At 45.1% G+C, this 19,938-nt stretch overlaps 1 protein-coding gene across 1 annotated transcript in view; it reads right to left on the reverse strand.

Moving 5' to 3' along the window:
- Positions 1–19,938, reverse strand: part of LOC115115523 (roundabout homolog 2-like) — a 392,283-nt gene that overhangs the window by 30,499 nt on the left and 341,846 nt on the right. The window contains 4 exon segments of the mRNA XM_065000507.1: positions 642–801; positions 8,235–8,360; positions 9,802–10,074; positions 15,593–15,720. Coding sequence (XP_064856579.1) covers positions 642–801; positions 8,235–8,360; positions 9,802–10,074; positions 15,593–15,720 — 687 coding nt within the window.

Genomic DNA, 19,938 nt, shown 5'->3' on the forward strand with positions numbered 1-19,938 from the left:
TCTCACAAACTGGAGATGAGGGTGAGAGGACAGCACGCCTCAACTAGGGAGACGCACAGTTAAAGGATATGTTATGTGTGAGTGTTTCTATCCTGAACAAAAATATGAACATGTGTTGGTCCCATGTTTCATGAGCTGAAATAAAACATCCCAGAAATGTACTAACAAAAAGCTCATGTCTCTCAAATGCTGTGCACAAATTTGTTTATATCCCTGTGAGTGAGCAATTCTCCTTTGCCAAGATAATCCATCCACCTGGTGTTACATAACAAGAAGCTGAGTAAACAGCATGATCATTACACAAGTGCACCTTATGCTGGGTGGACCCTGGTCCTCCAGCCATCCCTCAGTGTCCCCATCTCACTAGAGGTGTGGGCCACAATAAAATATCTCACTAGAGGTGTGCGACAATAAAAGGCCACTTTAAAATGTGCAGTTTTGTTACACAACGCCACAGATGTCTCAAGTTTTGAGGGAGCTTACAATTGGCTAAGCCTGTATGAAGGGTCAGACAATGATAGATATATATAATTTTTCTAATTAGTGTGGACTAATCTAGTTGGACTGTATGGGCAGAGTGTGGACTGTTTTGCATATCCATGAATGTATAGAGTGTATGTTATGGTGGGTGTGGCTCGTACCCTACTCCTTCATAGTGCTCGTTGGGGTAGTGGTCCATCTCGGTGCCAGGGAGAGGGTGTAGAGGGGGAGGGGGCAGGGCCACGTTGGCCCAGTTAGAGCCGTTAGTCTTGGTGGGTTTGGTGCCAACCTTGGCCTTCTTCTTCTTACCCCCCTTACCACCTATGGACAGCAGAGACGGAGCGAGTTAGAGATTGACTCAGACAACATGAAGAATTCAATTACTAAAAAAATCTATAAAACCATATAACATGGGTGGCTATGTGCAGTATTCACTGTCAGTCTAACAAGCAGATATTGCCAACAGAAAATGACTGAACATATAAAGCTGAACATTCCTTCATTTCGAAACAGGTCATTTCAACACCTTCTAAAAGTCATCCACATTCTCAAACAAACAGCTTCAACGAGCCGTGCCTGTCAGCAGCATCATACAGAAGGACCTCAAGGCCAACTACTGAAAAGCATGCTTCCATTGATTGATTTGCTGAAGGTCCTCAAATCTCCATAGAAACAGGGAGAGAGCAGCAGTAAAGAAGCAGAGGGTGGATCCCGGTCCTCCAGCCATCCCTCAGTGTCTCTATCTCACTACAGGTGTGAGTCCACAGTGAAATACCTCACTAGAGGTGTGGGTCCACAACGAAATATCTCACTAGAGGTGTGGGTCTACAATGAAATATCTCACTAGAGGTGTGGGTCCACATTGAAATATCTCACTAGAATTGTGGGTCCACATTGAAATATCTCACTAGAGTTGTGGGTCCACATTGAAATATCTCACTAGAGTTGTGGGTCTACAATGAAATATCTCACTAGAGATGTGAGTCTACAATGAAATATCTCACTAGAGGTGTGGGTCTACAATGAAATATCTCACAACAGGTGTGGGTCTACAATGAAATATCTCACTAGAGGTGTGGGTCTACAATGAAATATCTCACTAGAGGTGTGGGTCTACAATGAAATATCTCACTAGAGGTGTGGGTCCATATTGAAATATCTCACTAGAGGTGTGGGTCCATATTGAAATATCTCACTAGAGGTGTGGGTCCATATTAAAATATCTCACTAGAGGTGTGGGTCCATATTGAAATATCTCACTACAGGTGTGGGTCCATATTGAAATATCTCACTAGAGGTGTGGGTCCATATTGAAATATCTCACTAGTGTGGGTTTATTTTGAAATATCTCACTACAGGTGTGGGTCCATATTGAAATATCTCACTAGAGGTGTGGGTCCATATTGAAATATCTCACTAGAGGTGTGGGTCCATATTGAAATATCTCAGTAGAGGTGTGGGTCCATATTGAAATATCTCACTAGAGGTGTGGGTCCATATTGAAATATCTCAGTAGAGGTGTGGGTTTATATTGAAATATCTCACTAGAGATGTGGGTCCACAATGAAAGCCCACTGTTATCTTTCTCAGTTGTCCTCAGTGTGGTCCGCAGGCCTCAGATCACTTGTTATAGAGAGGAAAAGGCTGCAGGCTGTTTTTGCTGTGGTGCCTCTGTGCTTTCCACTACATAGAGGACATATGAGCATGAGTCCCCTATATAGAGAACATAGCATATCTGAAGATGTATCTGTGACCATAGCATATCTGAAGATGTATCTGTGACCATAGCATATCTGAAGATGTATCTGTGACTATAGCATATCTGAAGATGTATCTGTGACCATAGCATATCTAAAGATGCATCTGTGACCATAGCATTTCTGAAGATGTATCTGTGACCATAGCATATCTGAAGATGTATCTGTGACCATAGCATATCTGAAGATGTATCTGTGCCCATAGCATATCTGAAGATGTATCTGTGACCATAGCATATCTGAAGATGTATCTGTGACCATAGCATTTCTGAAGATGTATCTGTGACCATAGCATATCTGAAGATGTATCTGTGACCATAGCATTTCTGAAGATGTATCTGTGACCATAGCATATCTGAAGATGTATCTGTGACCATAGAATATCTGAAGATGTATCTGTGACCATAGCATTTCTGAAGATGTATCTGTGACCATAGCATATCTGAAGATGTATCTGTGACCATAGAATATCTGAAGATGTATCTGTGACCATAGCATTTCTGAAGATGTATCTGTGACCATAGCATATCTGAAGATGTATCTGTGACCATAGAATATCTGAAGATGTATCTGTGACCATAGCATATCTGAAGATGTATCTGTGACCATAGCATATCTGTAGCATGTGTGTGTTTGTGTAGGTGTTCTATGAGCATTGTATGTGTGTCTGAGGTCAGAGAACGGACACCTCAATCCAGAAAATACTCCCCAGTTGACGTTGTCAGCCACACATACAGGGTAGTGGAAACCATCCCTGGAGGCCTCTTGTGTACATTTGCATCTGTTGGTTAAGCCTCACTGCCAAAGGCCTGTAATCACGTTGCTCAGAGCCACAAAAACAGCTACATTTCAGGGAACCCTGCATTTTGTGCCATGCAACACCATGTAATCTAATAGACTGTCCAGACTTGGACATGGCTATAAATTAGCTAAATGTCATAAAAAAATTATATTTCATCAACACTCAGGGATATTTGGAGAAATGAATCTCTATGATCCAGTAAGGCTGACATCAGAAACAGAGAAAATACAGCATATTGCTCTAGCAGTAAATGGAGAATTGTGTTATTTGACCATTTTCCCTATAAAATTGTAGCTGTTACCAGGCAGAAATGTTCCTGTCAAAAATGATTGGATTGCAACAATGTTGCAGCAGAACATGAGAGAGAGGTTAGTACTGGGAGGAGGATGGTCTGATAAAGACTGGGAGTAATAAAATAACAGCAGTAAGCCCAAGGCAGGAAGTATAGTCAAAGTAATTTGGTTTCCTAATCGTTCCTCTGGGCGACACTCAACTTTTCCCAATAAATGGTGATCTCGCGTGATTGCTCAATCAACCCGATTCCCTCCTCACCGGAGCAGGCATCAATACTGTAAATGAGCCTGTGCCATGGAGGGAAGGATGGCTAGAAACTACACAGGAAGTACACAGCAGACTTATTTTCTCGCTGACAAACACAGGTCCTGTCTTCAAAAGGATCTACCACTATACCACTAGCTGGGTATTTATACCGCCTGGTTTGGGCGCTCCCTCCCAGTCTATAACTGTGGGGCCAAGCGGAGGTCTTGAACTGTCTCTGTGTTCATTTAGTGCCTCAGCGCTGAGTGAGAGACACAGGCAGAGCCTCAGAAAGGAGAGTCCAGAAGAATGAACTCCACATCCAGATTTAAACACATGGCACTGAGAGAATAGATCAGACTGCATTTTCAGGGAAGTACCTTCTTAGAATACTCTAATACCACTGTATTATGGGCTTATAATAACAGTAGAGAGGGAAGTCTATATGAGATAGGACACATGGGGGAATACTCTAATACCACTGTATTATGGGCTTATAATAACAGTAGAGAGGGAAGTCTATATGAGATAGGACACATGGGGGAATACCCTGATACCACTGTATTATGGGCTTATAATAACAGTAGAGAGGGAAGTCTATATGAGATAGGACACATGGGGGAATACTGTAATAACACTGTATTATGGGCTTATAATAACAGTAGAGAGGGAAGTCTAAATGGGATAGGACACATGGGGGAATACCCTGATACCACTGTATTAAGGGCTTATAATAACAGTAGAGAGGGGAAGTCTATATGAGATAGGACACATGGGGGAATACTCTAATACCACTGTATTATGGGCTTATAATAACAGTAGAGAGGGAAGTCTATATGAGATAGGACACATGGGGGAATACCCTGATACCACTGTATTATGGGCTTATAATAACAGTAGAGAGGGAAGTCTATATGAGATAGGACACATGGGGGAATACCCTGATACCACTGTATTAAGGGCTTATAATAACAGTAGAGAGGGAAGTCTATATAAGATAGGACACATGGGGGAATACCCTGATACCACTGTATTATGAGCTTATAATAACAGTGGGGAATCTATATGAGATAGGACACATGGGGAATACCCTGATACCACTGTATTATGGGCTTATAATAACAGTAGAGAGGGAAGTCTATATGAGATAGGACACATGGGGGAATACTCTAATACCACTGTATTATGGGCTTATAATAACAGTAGAGAGGGAAGTCTATATGAGATAGGACACATGGGGGAATACCCTGATACCACTGTATTATGGGCTTATAATAACAGTAGAGAGGGAAGTCTATATGAGATAGGACACATGGGGGAATACCCTGATACCACTGTATTATGGGCTTATAATAACAGTAGAGAGGGAAGTCTATATGAGATAGGACACATGGGGGAATACCCTGATACCACTGTATTATGGGCTTATAATAACAGTAGAGAGGGAAGTCTATATGAGATAGGACACATGGGGGAATACCCTGATGGCCTATTTGTGAAATCATTCCCATGTGTTTGGTATGTGGGTGGATGATGCAGCAGACTAGATCATCAAAACTGAGCAACCTACAGCCCTGAGACATGAAGCTCATTAGGAGTGGGGCAGTCTAAAGTTGGAGGAGAGGGGGGGAAGTAGGGATGGATGACACCACTCTAAGAACAGTGAGAACATAACCCTTCTCCTGGGCTCCATAATGAGATAATACAGGGATCATGGAGCTCACTAGCTAGTACCTCTCCTCCTCACTCCTCTCCTGCTCTCCTCCTCTCCTGCTCTCCTCCTCTCCTTCTCTCATCCTCTCCTGCTCTCCTCCTCTGTCCTCTCCTCCTCTCCTCTTCTCCTCCTCACTCCTCCCCTGCTCCCCTCCTCTCCTGCTCTACTCCTCTCCTGCTCTCCTCCTCTCCTTCTCTCATCCTCTCCTGCTCTCCTCCTCTGTCCTCTCCTCCTCTCCTGCTCTCCTCCTCCCCTGCTCTCCTCCTCCCCTGCTCTCCTCCTCTCCTGCTCTCCTCCTCTCCTCTCCTCCAGTAGTGTAGATGTTAATGAGCAACACCACCACATCCCCAGTGGAGACCCATGCTACCCTGAAAGCTGCTCTATTTCTGTTCCTCTTCATCTGGTTCCTATCTCAGACGTTCATTATTTCCTCCCCCAGCTCCTTGAAGCGAAGCACTGTGCTGCTCTTTTCACTTCGTTCCTTTTCAAACGTCTAGTTTTTCATTAGTTGACTTCAAAACATGAAATGCAGTAAAGTTCCCTTCATTGCCATCCAACCTCTGGCCATTGAAGTTCTTTACCTATAATACGTTATTCTTTCAGAACTATGCTGTGTATTCCTATAGGGTTTATACCTCATAGAGAAACATTACAGCCCATAGAGAGATAAGCCACAGATTGATAGAGATAAACTAGATAAATGCATATTTAATAGGATGCTGTTTCACTTCAACCAGGGCCCTTATCAAACCAGTGTGTATAGCATGCCTCACAGTACACAATACATCTCTGGGATTATATTATTTCTTAAGGTCTACCACGGAGGGGGAAGTGCAAAGGTACAGTCCCAATTGAATAACTATACAGGTCAATTTAATTAGTAGGACCAATATGCTCTAAATCCCTGCCATTTCAAGGGAAGATACCCTGAGGCTATCAAACGAAATACACATGTTAGTTTAACATAATCAAGGGCTTCTTGCCCCCTGGCCTCTCTGTGTTGATGCAAAACGAGCCTCTATCTGCATTTCTCATATGAGCACTACAGAATGCATCTCTCTCTCTCCTTCCTTCCTTCCATATACACACTATTGTTCAAAAGTTTGGGGTCACTTAGAAATGTTCTTGTTTTTGAAAGAAAAGCAACTGTTTTGTCCATTAAAATAACATCAAATTGATCAGAATTCATTGTAAACATTGTTAATGTTGTAAAATCCTTTTAAAATGATAAACTTGGATTAGCTAACACAACGTGCCATTGGAACACAGGAGTAATGGGTCTATGTAGATATTCCATTAAAAATCATCCGTTTCCAGCTACAATAGTCATTTACAACATTAACAATGTCTACACTGTATTTCTGATCAATTTGATGTTATTTTAATGGACAAAACATTTGCTTTTCTTTCAAAAACCTTTCTAAGTGACCCCAAACCTTTGAACAGTAGTGTATATCTGATTGTTTTGAAAATGGTGCCATTCCTCTCCTGTGCCATCTCTTCCTCTCTACCTCCAGCAGAGTGACTGACTGTTAACCTGGCTGGGGTCTATGGAATGCCTGTGTCTATGTCAGGTGGAAGACATGACCACTCCAGACTGCCTCTCCTCTCCAGCCTAATGTCTGTCAGCCATTGCATTGGATTAGAGATCAGAGAGGAGGGGAGGGGAGAGGAGAGGAGAGGAGGGGAGAGGAGGGGAGGTAGAGAGGAGGGTAGGGGAGAGGAGAGGAGGGTAGGGGAGAGGAGGGGAGAGGAGAGTAGGGGGAGAGGAGGTAGAGAGGAGGGTAGGGGAGAGGAAAGGAGGGGAGAGGAGGGTAGGGGAGAGGAGAGGAGGGTAGGGGAGAGGAGGGGAGAGGAGGTAGAGAGGAGGGTAGGGGAGAGGAGAGGAGGGGAGAGGAGGGTAGGGGGAGGAGAGGAGGGTAGGGGAGAGGAGGGGAGAGGAGGGGAGGTAGAGAGGAGGGTAGGGGAGAGGAGATGAGGGGAGAGGAGGTAGAGAGGAGGGTAGGGGAGTGGAGAGGAGGGGAGGTAGAGAGGAGGGGAGGTAGAGAGGAGGGCTGCCTCTGTGCCCTATAAAATTCTCAGTACATGGGTTTTACTGTGGTCAGTAAACCATAAGAAGAGGGAAAATGGGAGACATTCTCACCATTTTAGTCAGCCAAGCATCTCAGATGGTGTGTGTGTGTGTGTGTGTGTGTGTGTGTGTGTGTGTGTGTGTGTGTGTGTGTGTGTGTGTGTGTGTGTGTGTGTGTGTGTGTGTGTGTGTGTGTGTGTGTGTGTGTGTGTGTGTGTGTGTGTGGTCTCACAATGCACCACTCTAACTGTCTGAAGGAGTCCCGTTGCCCAAATTCTCATCTGCTCGCAAGCTCCTGGTGAGAGACAAAGCCTGTTATAAAGCCCAGCCGTGATGGAGTCAGCCCAGCTAGGATGCCTGGAGCCCTGTTCTAATAGCACAAATCCTCACTTCCTCTCTTTAAAGGGAAGATTAGAGCTGGTTTCTAATCTAATCTGGAGGACAAAGCACTTCACTGCATGTGAATAGAGGATCGTTGCTGCACATAACATTACATCATCTAGACAGCACATTTGACAGTGTGGTTGATGTCAGCGATCCACGCCGGCCTGTAAATGCGTGCATCGTTTATTAGTTGTGAGTATTAGCAGTGGGAGCAAAATAACAGTGGTGAGGAGGAGGGTGGGTTCATAAAGGCAGACGTTGGGTTTTGCACATGCAAAAGAGATCAAGGTGAACGCACCAATTTGTAAGTCGCTCTGGATAAGAGCGTCTGCTAAATGACTTAAATGTAAATGTAAATGTAATCAATAAAGCTTTTAACAAGTCAATCACTGATACAGTGGATTAAATGGCAGTCATTGAGTTATCCCAGAATGTTGAAGAGAGTAGGAAGACCAGTCACATCCCTGCCTTGCCACATCAGAAACCAACCTGATAGGCTGCCGCTTCGGTCTGAGCTGTTGTGAGAGCTGGTGGTGCTGAAATCTTGTGATTGGTTGTGTGGCATTCTATTAGACAATCCCTCGGCCAATCGGTAGTCAGGAATGAAAAGGAGTGCTAGTGGGGTTAAAGGGTAAAAATATACAGTGGCATCAGGTGATTGGCTGAAGCACATGCAGAACATGCAGTTAGATCAGCAGGCAAGCAGTGAACATTCTCCACTCATGCACACCTCTTCTTGTCAGCCATCTTGACATTTGTTCTCTCTCTCTCTCTCTCTCTCTCTTTCTGTCTCTCTCACATTAATCACTCACTCAACCACTTTCTCACTCACCCACCCACCACCCACTCACCACCCAGAGATACAATCAAATGTGACTTTTAAAATAATGCAAGACGGTAAAGGATCGGAAATTGAGTTACATTATGGGCATAAACAATATAACAAATCTACTTTAAACCTCTAGAGAATGAGACCATGAAAATATAGAAAGAGTCTCAGAAAACTCATTAGTCCTGACGCAGGAATCTCCACAAGGCTTTCAGAAAAGTCCTCTATCAAATCCATTATAATTAAGTTGAATTATTTTAAATATTGTGCTAAAGAGGATAGGCAATTAGTTAGAACAGAGAGAGGGAAGTAACATAATCCAAAAATGGAGGAAATGGATGCTTTAATCTAGCTCCCTGGCCTTTCATCAGGTGTTTATTTAACCTTGGAAATGGATGCTTTAATCTAGCTCCCTGGCCTTTCATCAGGTGTTTATTTAACCTTGGAAATGGATGCTTTAATCTAGCTCCCTGGCCTTTCATCAGGTGTTTATTTAACCTTGGAAATGGATGCTTTAATCTAGCTCCCTGGCCTTTCATCAGGTGTTTATTTAACCTTGGAAATGGATGCTTTAATCTAGCTCCCTGGCCTTTCATCAGGTGTTTATTTAACCTTGGAAATGGATGCTTTAATCTAGCTCCCTGGCCTTTCATCAGGTGTTTATTTAACCTTGGAAAGTGACCAAGACTGAATGGCAGCAAGGGGGAAATGAGTCCTTAAAACAGAATCAGGCGGTCGCGGTGGAGTGGAGCTGGAATGGGCTTCAGAGACAGATTGTGAGTATTAAAGTCCAAGGTACTGTCAGGTCACAGTAAACCCATGGCTTATAAACAGGGGTGAACTGGGGTATCATATGAAACACTCCATACTGACTCAGCAGTGATTTGTACTGGGGTCATACACTCACAGTAGGAGGAGTGAGGCCATGATGGTTAAGGCTAATATTGTCATGTATCATAGGGCTGTGTTGAGTTGAGTTGGGATTTCACATGGCAGGGAAATATGAGAAGTCTCACCTTCTGTATGACATGTGCACACACACTTCCTTCATTCCTTCCTTCCAACACACACGCACGCATGCACGCACGCAGGTCTCTGATGTGTCCAATTTCTACCTCATTGTCTTTGCTTAATTGAACTTCTCCCCTGTGTCTCACACACACACACACACACACACACACACACACACACACACACACACACACACACACACACAATCCCACTCACTGTTGTTGCAGGAGTTCTTGTCAGGCAGGGAGTACCCCAGGTTGGCCATCTCCTGTTTGGCCTGGATGGAGGCCTTCCACTGGGCCTCGGGGAGGTCCACGGCCAGCTCATGGATGCTACTGGAGTGGAGGATCTGTGTGGTGGCATAGGGGGTGGCTCCCTGGGAGCCCTGGCTGGGGCTGTTGTAGTTAGCCTTGGTGGTGAAGTCTATACTGCTATAGATGGCTCCGTCAGACAGCATGGTGCCGCTCTTATCCCCATTACTACTGGTGTCTGGAGGAGACACAGGCAGAGAGAATACGGGTCAGTTTAGAAGACTGTGGTGTGGGCTTCAATGACAAATACTGTGTGAACATCAACTATAATTGTATTTCAATAGAAAATAGAAAGGAAAAGTGATGTTTAGAGTCATTGATGAACAAGGCTGCTCTTCAAGATAGATTAGGAGTGGAGTGGTGTCTATGTCTAACTATGAATCAGGTCAGAGTGACCCTGGGTTCAGTCAGCAACAGTCCCAGGGGTGTGAGGGAATTACCCTGAGCATCTCAACGCTTTGACATCAACTCAGCTCTTAACATCCAGTTTAACATATTCATCTCATTGAAAAATCCATCCCCAATTATTCATGCATTCTAATTCCAGTGGCTGACTTCACAACCTTGGGCCTCTCGCTCTTTCTCTCACCCCCTCACCCCCCCACTCTCTCCCTACCCCCAACCTCTCTCTCTCTCCCTCCCTCCCTCCCTCTCTCTATCTCTCTCTCCCTATCTCTCTCCCTCTCTTCTGAGCCTGCTTCTTTCCCTCTGTTTTCCTGTCTCCCTCCTCCCTTTGTTGCTGCCAATGAGGGATAATGGTGGTGCCACTTTGCATGTGTGTGTGTGTGTGTGTGTGTGTGTGTGTGTGTGTGTGTGTGTGTGTGTGTGTGTGTGTGTGTGTGTGTGTGTGTGTGTGTGTGTGTGTGTGTGTGTCTGTGTGTGTGTGTGTAAGTGAGCCCAACCCCTCAGTAGTACTGTAGGGTTTGAGCGCCCAGTGAAGGGGGATGATGTAGAGCCACGGCAGAAGAGTCCGCAGTCAAGCTGGCCCTGTCCTTCACGACCGGCTGCCCTGGACCATCTTTTCACATCCCCCCTTTCTCTCTGTCTCTCTCCCCTCCCCCTCACTCTCTTTCTCCCTCCCCATTTGTCTCTCTCTCTCTCTCTCTCCTCTCTCTCCCCATTTTCTCTATCTCTCTCGCTCCTCTCTCTCTCTCCCCCTCCCCTCACTCTCTTTCTCCCTCCCTCCCCATTTTTCTCTCTCTCTCTCTCGCGCCTCTCTCTCTCTCCCCCTCCCCCTCACTCTCTTTCTCCCTCACTCCCCATTTTCTCTCTCTCTCTCACTCCTCTCTCTCTCCCCCCTCCCCCTCACTCTCTTTCTCCCTCCCTCCCCATTTGTCTGTCTGTCTGTCTCTCTCTCTGTCTCTGTCTCTGTCTCTCTCTCTTTCTGTCTCTCTCTCTCTCTCTCTCTCTCTCTCTCTCTCTCTCTCTCTCTCTCTCCCCTTTCTAAATTCAATTCAAGGGGCTTTATTGGCATGGGAAACATATGTTAACATTGCCAAAGCAGGTTAGGTAGATAATATATAAAGTGAAATAAACAATAAAAATTAACAGTAAACAAGTTTCAAAATAATAAAGACATTTCAAATGTCATATTATATATATATATACAGTGTTGTAACGATGTACAAATGGTTAAAGTACAAAAGGGAAAATAAATAAGTATCAATATGAGGTGTATTTACAATGGTGTTTGTTCTTCACTGGTTGCCCTTTTCTTGTGGCCACAGGTCACAAATCTTGCTGCAGTGATGTCATACTTGGGTATTTCACCCAGAAGATATGGGAGTTTATCAACATCGGGTTTGTTTTCGAATTCTTTGTGGATCTGTGTAATCTGAGGGAAATATGTGTCTCTAATATGGTCATACATTGGGCAGGAGGTTCGGAAGTGTAGCTCAGTTTCCGCCTCATTTTGTGGGCAGCAGCCAGGTCTGCCTACGGTGGCCTCTCTCAATAGCAAGGCTATGCTAACTGAGTCTGTACATAGTCTAAGCTTTCCTTAAGTTTGGGTCAGTCACAGTGGTCAGGTATTCTGCCACTGTGTACTCTCTGTTTCTGTCTCTCTATACTTCTCCCCCTCCCCTCTCTCTCTCTTTCTTTCTCACTTACCCCCCCCCCCCTACGTTGCCTCCATCTTGTCTCACATCCTCATCTTCTGAGGTATGGCTGATGACACTACGCTGGACTGTTTGCCATTACTCAAGCGGTGACAGTGCCTATACCCTGCTGCTAGCGCGCTAGCCTCCCTCTGATGTGGTATGTATATCCAAAAACACTCATGCAATATGCAAACAGGTTTACATCTTTGTGGGGCTGGTAGCTAGGAGGTGAGAGGAGGACATGATGAATCATCTGAGCTAGGGTACAGTACAGAAGAGCAGTAGAGGAGTCAGATTAGCATATATCATCTCATACTATATCTACTATCTCTCCTCTCTCGCTTCTCTCTCGTCTCTCTTTCTTCGCTCTCTCTCCTCTGTCTCGTCTCTCTCTTCTCTCTCCCCTACCTCTTCCCTCTCCCTATTATCTATTATATAGCTCTCCTCTCTCCCTTCTATCTCTCCTCTCTCTTATGTCTCCTGTATCTCTCTCCTGTCACTCTTTCTCAGTGCATGCTGGGAGTGTTTTGTAGTTTAGAGACCGTGTGGAGGGCTCTGTCCTTACTAATTTTCTTGATTCTTTCCTTGGTGTTTTCTTTCAATTCTTCTGTTAGTTTAGCTGTACCCACTGGTTTTGTTCAAAGTTAGGGAGGAAAAGGACAGAGTTTTAGTTTCCTGGGGTCTGAACGGTGTGGTTTGTGCTATGGCTTCTCAGCCTAGTGCGGAGGAGATGCTGTCGCTACGGCATGGATTCAGGTGTGTTCCTGAGAACGGTCGGTGAACAGGTAGGAGCTGGAATTATACATTCTGCATCCAGAATGAACAAAGCTCTGGTTGTGTTCATGAAAAGAGTAAATTTAGTGGGCAGGCTAATTACTAGTGTAATATTTGTAAGGGATGTGTTGCTGCCGATTTCTCCACTTTCAACTCCTTTGACAAGAGTGGTAGTTGTGAATCTGCCTCTGTTTATTACGGATGATCAAATCTGTAAAGAGCTGAATCATTTTGCTAAGTTTTCTAGCGGTTTTTGTGTACCGTTGGCAGGTTTTCAGATGCTGTTAAGCATTTTGTTTAGTTCCGGAGGCAAGTGTTCATGTTTCTGAATTACAATGAGCAACAGTTAAATGTGCATTTTAAAGTGAGACATGGGGAGGGGCTCTACGGAGGGTTTGCCAGCACAGATAGTCTACGGTGCTTTGAGTGTGGGGATTTGGGGCAGAAGAGCTTTGCGTGCCCACATAAAGGCCTTAGACAAGGTGAGCGCCAGTGGGGGAAATCGAGGTCAATGTGCAGGGGGCCACAAGACACAGGCAGCAGAGGAAGGGTCTAGTCAGGTTATAGATGGTGGTGTAGATAAGGCTGGGTCTAGTCAGGTTATGGATGGTGGTGTAGATGAGGCTGGGTCTAGTCAGGTTATAGATGGTGGTGTAGATAAGGCTGGGTCTAGTCAGGTTATAGATGGTGGTGTAGATAAGGCTGGGTCTAGTCAGGTCAGGTTATAGATGGTGCTGGGTCTAGTCAGGTTATAGATGGTGGTGTAGATAAGGCTGGGTCTAGTCAGGTTATAGATGGTGGTGTAGATAAGGCTGGGTCTAGTCAGGTTATAGATGGTGGTGTAGATAAGGCTGGGTCTAGTCAGGTTATAGATGGTGGTGTAGATAAGGCTGGGTCTAGTCAGGTTATAGATGGTGGTGTAGATGAGGCTGGGTCTAGTCAGGTTATAGATGGTGGTGTAGATAAGGCTGGGTCTAGTCAGGTTATAGAAGGCTGGTCTAGTCAGGTTATAGATGGTGGTGTAGATAAGGCTGGGTCTAGTCAGGTTATAGATGGTGGTAGATAAATAAGTTATAGCTGGTGTAGATAGTCAGGTTATAGATGGTGGCTGTAGATAGATGGTGGGTCTAGTCAGGTTATAGATGGTGGTGTAGATAAGGCTGGGTCTAGTCAGGTTATAGATGGTGGTGTAAATAAGGCTGGGTCTAGTCAGGTTATAGATGGTGGTGTAGATAAGATGGTGGGTAGATAGTCTGGGTTCAGGTTCAGGTGGTGTAGATGGTGGGTCTAGTCAGGTAGATAAGGCTGGGTCTAGTCAGGTTATAGATGGTGGTGTAGATAAGGCTGGGTCTAGTCAGGTTATAGATGGTGGTGTAGATAAGGCTGGGTCTAGTCAGGTTATAGATGGTGGTGTAGATAAGGCTGGGTCTAGTCAGGTTATAGATGGTGGTGTAGATAAGGCTGGGTCTAGTCAGGTTATAGATGGTGGTGTAGATAAGGCTGGGTCTAGTCCGGTTATAGATGGTGGTGTAGATAAGGCTGGGTCTAGTCAGGTTATAGATGGTGGTGTAGATAAGGCTGGGTCTAGTCAGGTTATAGATGGTGGTGTAGATAAGGCTGGGTCTAGTCAGGTTATAGATGGTGGTGTAGATAAGGCTGGGTCTAGTCAGGTTATAGATGGTGGTGTAGATAAGGCTGGGTCTAGTCAGGTTATAGATGGTGGTGTAGATAGGGCTGGGTCTAGTCAGGTTATAGATGGTGGTGTAGATAAGGCTGGGAGATGGAAGATGGGAGATGGAGATGAGGAGGATGAAGGTGAGTCTGAGGAAGAGGACGATGAGGAGGAGGAGGCTTTCTTTTCAGACTCCTCCTTAATGGGTCCAGAGCTGACAGCCGTCAGGCAGAGGGGTCAAAGTACATGGTGAGGGAACAGTCAAGGTTCCTGAATGAAACAATAAGGGAAAATGTTCATCTTAAAGCTTTTCCTTGCATTCTGGGAAAGGTTTTAAGTCCAGTACAGCATGCTATGAAAAATGAGAGGCATGGTTTCCTCTCACCCAGGGAACGTTTTAGGTAGAGGAAGTGGGTCACAACAGTGCGTAAAGGTCTACTTATAGATGCTGTTTAGATTCATATTTTTTTTCTGGCACGTGATTTTTGAGCCTTGCTATTGGTCTCTTTCTTTGCTGAGCCATGGAAGAAATGTTAGTGCAGGGGTGACAGTCCTTTTTGGGTCTGGGACCACCGGGTCTGGATGTAACAATTTGCTGCTCAAAGGAGGTGTGTAGGGGTAGACTGCTTCTAGTAAAAGCAGAAATGAATAACAGGGGTTTTGGCCTGACACAGGAAGGGAGATGGGACTTAAGTTTGGGTGTCTTAGACAGGAACTCTCACAGGTAGCTCCTGAGGAGACCCTGGTGGTCGGCGGGGAGAGGAATTGTACAATGAATTTGATTAAACACAGAAATGGGGAGGAGCCTCATTCAGGCTCAGTGGAGCTATTAAGGGACATCATTAATCAGTCTGACCTAGTGGACTTTGATTCATGTGTTTTCTGTGTACGCCAGGTTAATGACATTATTGTCCAGGTGGAATTTGAGTTCTATAAAATTATAAAAAGAAAAGTGTGGAGATGTTTCAGGACATATGGTGTGTCGGGGGCAAGGTGAGGATATTTGTGTTTCGAAGGATATTTGTGTTTTCTCTCTCTCTCTCTCTCTCTCTCTCTCTCTCTCTCTCCCTTCTCTCTCTCTCTCTCTATATCCGGTTGATCATATATATATAGATATATATATTAGTATAGGACAGACCCAGATCTCTCACCTCCTCTGCCAAAGTTACTGAGGTCGTTGGGTCCCCCGGAGCCACTATTGACAGGCAGGCTGGTTGCAGGCCAGGAGTCAGCCAGCCACGGGTAGCCTGCGTCACTGGCATTCAGCAGGCCTGGTCGGCTAGGAGGAGAAACAGGGGTTGTTACACATGGAAACACTGGTCATAGTTAGGAATAGTAATAGGTAAAAGTCGTCTTAAAAAAAGTTGTACTTGTGAGATCATTCAGAAACTGGATGTATGTACACAATGTGGCTCTCATTTAAAGTTAGAATTCATTCAGGCAACACTGCTCTGTATTTGTCCTTTTGTCCTGCTGTTTCACTCTGACACACACACAATAACACCAACCCACACTATAACACACACACACACATAATACACACACACTGATTAATACACACACACACATAATACACACACACTGATTAATACACACGCACACATAATACACACACACTGATTAATACACACACACACACTATTATTTTTATTTGAACCTTAGGCAAGTCAGTTAAGAACAAATCTTATTTATAATGACCCGGGCCAAACCCGGACGACACAACAGTGGTAGGCTTGATTACCAACAACGACGAGACGACCTACAGGGAGGAGGTGAGGGCCCTCGGAATGTGGTGTCAGGAAAATAACCTCTCACTCAACGTCAACAAAACTAAGGAGATGATTGTGGACTTCAGGAAACAGCAGAGGGAACACCCCCCTATCCACATTGATGGAACAGTAGTGGAGAGGGTAGTAAGTTTTAAGTTCCTCGGCGTACACATCACAGACAAACTGAATTGGTCCACCCACACAGACAGCATCGTGAAGAAGGCGTAGCAGCGCCTCTTCAACCTCAGGAGGCTGAAGAAATTCGGCTTGTCACCAAAAGCACTCACAAACTTCTACAGATGCACAATCGAGAGCATCCTGTCGGGCTGTATCACTGCCTGGTACGGCAACTGCTCCGCCCACAACCGTAAGGCTCTCCAGAGGGTAGTGAGGTCTGCACAACGCATCACCGGGGGCAAACTACCTGCCCTCCAGGACACCTACACCACCCGATGTCACAGGAAGGCCATAAAGATCATCAAGGACAACAACCACCCGAGCCACTGCCTGTTCACCCCGCTATCATCCAGAAGGCGAGGTCAGTACAGGTGCATCAAAGCTGGGACCGAGAGACTGAAAAACAGCTTCTATCTCAAGGCCATCAGACTGTTAAACAGCCACCACTAACATTGAGTGGCTGCTGCCAACACACTGACTCAACTCCAGCCACTTTAATAATGGGAATTGATGGGAAATTATGTAAAATATATCACTAGCCACTTTAAACAATGCTACCTAATATAATGTTTACATACCCTACATTATTCATCTCATATGTATATGTATATACTGTACTCTATATCATCTACTGCATCTTTATGTAATACATGTATCACTAGCCACTTTGTTTACATACTCATCTCATATGTATATACTGCACTCAATACCATCTACTGTATCTTGCCTATGCCGCTCTGTACCATCACTCGCTCATATATCTTTATGTACATATTCTTATCCCCTTACACTTAGTTTTGGAATTATTAGCTAGATTACTTGTTGGTTAGTACTGCATTGTCGGAACTAGAAGCACAAGCATTTCGCTACACTCGCATTAACATCTGCTAACCATGTGTATGTGACAAATAAAATTTGATTTGATTTGATTTGAATTATGCACCACCCTATGGGACTCAATCGCGGCCGGTTGTGATACAGCCTGGAAACGAACCAGGGTCTGTACTGACACCTCTAGCACTGAGATGCAGTGCCTTAGACACTGTGCCACTCGGGAGCCAATTAATACACACACACACAAACATTTTAATGCACACACACATACACACACGGTAATACACACACACACATTAATATACACACACATTAATATACACACACACGTTAATACACACACACATATTAATACACACACACACACACACACACACACACACACACACACACACACACACACATTAATACACACACACACACTGCATAGACACACATCATTCTTCCTCCCCCACATAAACACATTCACAGATAACCTTGTTCATTAACATCCATTGATCCCATCAACCCCTTGTGGTGATGCCTTAGTTGATTGGTTGTCCTCCAGACCCAGCCCGAAACCCTCTCCCCTCTCCCAGATCAACTTGTGGGCTGCTGCAGCCTGTGGGATGGATGGATGTACCGGGGCTGGCTCCATTTAACAAGTGTTGGAAGTCACTCCCGTGGGTGTGGGGGCCATCAAAATCTCCTATTAGGACTTGAACCTGTCACGGGTGACTGCTGGGAGGCCTTTAGGGTCACTTTACTGTACAATCACGTCTCAGCCTCGTTACCGCGGGCAACACAAATGGAACTAGATGAGATATGAGAGATGGAGCTAAATGTCTTTGTTTGTGTGTCAGTACATTGGGTCCACACTAGTTTCCAATGGCTGAACCATAGAGATGGATTCATATTTTCTACTGAATGTACTATAATCTAGAAATGTATCAATAGTGTTATTTTTCTGCCCAGGGTAAGGAGAGGATTCAAAGACAGTGCTGTTTGTCTACAGACAAAAGCATTCGGCAGAGTGTGGAATGAGAGGTTGCACTGAGCTGTTCAAGGTCTCCACAGCAGCAGCAGCAAGCTAGAGCTTTCCCTCTCTTATTCCTGAGAAATGGCTGGCTGCCACGGTCGGTCAGACAGGCAGCATCACATGATCAACCGGATGGCTTCTGCTAGAGGGAACACGGCATAACAACACCCCACTGCTAGTGCCCTTCAGTCTCTGTCTCTGTCTCTGTCTCTGACACGCTCAGTGCTACAGCCCAGCACCCTTAAAAGCTGTGACGTGCCTCATGCCTAACAGAGCTTTTGTCTCTGCTTCAGTGAGGTAACGTGATGTGCTGGCCCTGGGGAGAGGAGGGGGAGATGAGGGGGAGGGGAGAGCCCCAGGACATGGTCAGGTAATGGGCGCTCTGCAGTCAGTCTGTCCCTCAGCCACAGAGCCACAGGTTCTAATGATAAGAGTTGTTCCATGGAGGGAGACTCCAAATGAACTGCAGCGCTGCAGAGACAGGGGGAAGGCGGGAGGGCCTGACAAGCTAAGAGCCCTCGCCGTGGTTCCTGAATGCCAAAACAGGCCCTCGGGGGAAGGAGTCATTCAAATTGATGGCTGTGCATCAGAGACATGCACTTTTTATAGGGTAATACATCTCTTCCCCTACCACCTCCCCTTCTGTTTCTCACAGCGACACCCCCCCCCCCTTTCTTCCTCTCCCTCCAAACCCATCTCTTTATAAACCCCATTTTCCTTTATTTTTTCCACATATAGCTCTTGCTTTCATCCCTCCTCCTTTCCTGCCTCGCTCTCAACATCTGTCAGCCTACAGTTTCCTGGCAGTTGACAAAGAAAGAGAGAAATGGAGAGGGAGGGCCGTGTTCTCTCCTGTCGACTGCAGCTACAGTGCACCACGAAAGACCTTGTATATAGAAAAAGACTATACTACTGTCTCAGTAGCAGACCTACAGCCCTACACACCTAATAACCCTCCACCATACAGCACAGCGCAGAGAGACCAGAGAGACCATTTGGAAGACAAGGTGTTGACAATGGAAATGGCTGCCTCGTCCTTGTATTCATCACAGGAAGCTGCTCCGGGAGAGGATAATTAGAATGAGAATGATTTCTATTGGGAGTATTTGTTATATGTGTTTTGCGACTCTGGGGGGAAATGGTCATACGTCTTCTGGAACCTCGACAAATTACGTTTAATCGTAGTTGAGTTCGGGGATGTATTGCAGCCTTGGCCAAGATAAGATTTTGAATTTGTACTATTTTCCTGTCAGACTTGTTGGCTGTTTGTTATGGAAGGTAGCAAAGCTGAGCAACCGCCCAGGATGCCTGATGCACAACGAGCCATAAACAAGCCAGACCAGAGATATTAATCCCAATACAACCACATAGATCAGATGTGTTCATGCTACTGTGTTCATGCTACTGTGTTCATGCACGCCTACTGGTCAATACAACCCCCACTAAAAGCCTGCACATCCAATTACACTTAAGGCATGTTGAAACATGAATTTCCATTGGATATTTTCCGTTTATAGAGGCTTCTGTCACTTAGCTTCTGAGTCCTGTCATATCAAGGAATCTCCATAGTAACAGTGTTGGCACAACCCGTTGGCTGCTGTGCTGTGCTCATCCCACTCTCTATAGAATCTGCTCTGGCTAAAATATTGATCAGCGCTGAGATAGTTATTACTAGCTCCTAATTACCATCTCGCTATTG

Source organism: Oncorhynchus nerka, linkage group LG14, assembly GCF_034236695.1.
Source record: "Oncorhynchus nerka isolate Pitt River linkage group LG14, Oner_Uvic_2.0, whole genome shotgun sequence".
Classification (NCBI taxonomy): domain Eukaryota; kingdom Metazoa; phylum Chordata; class Actinopteri; order Salmoniformes; family Salmonidae; genus Oncorhynchus; species Oncorhynchus nerka.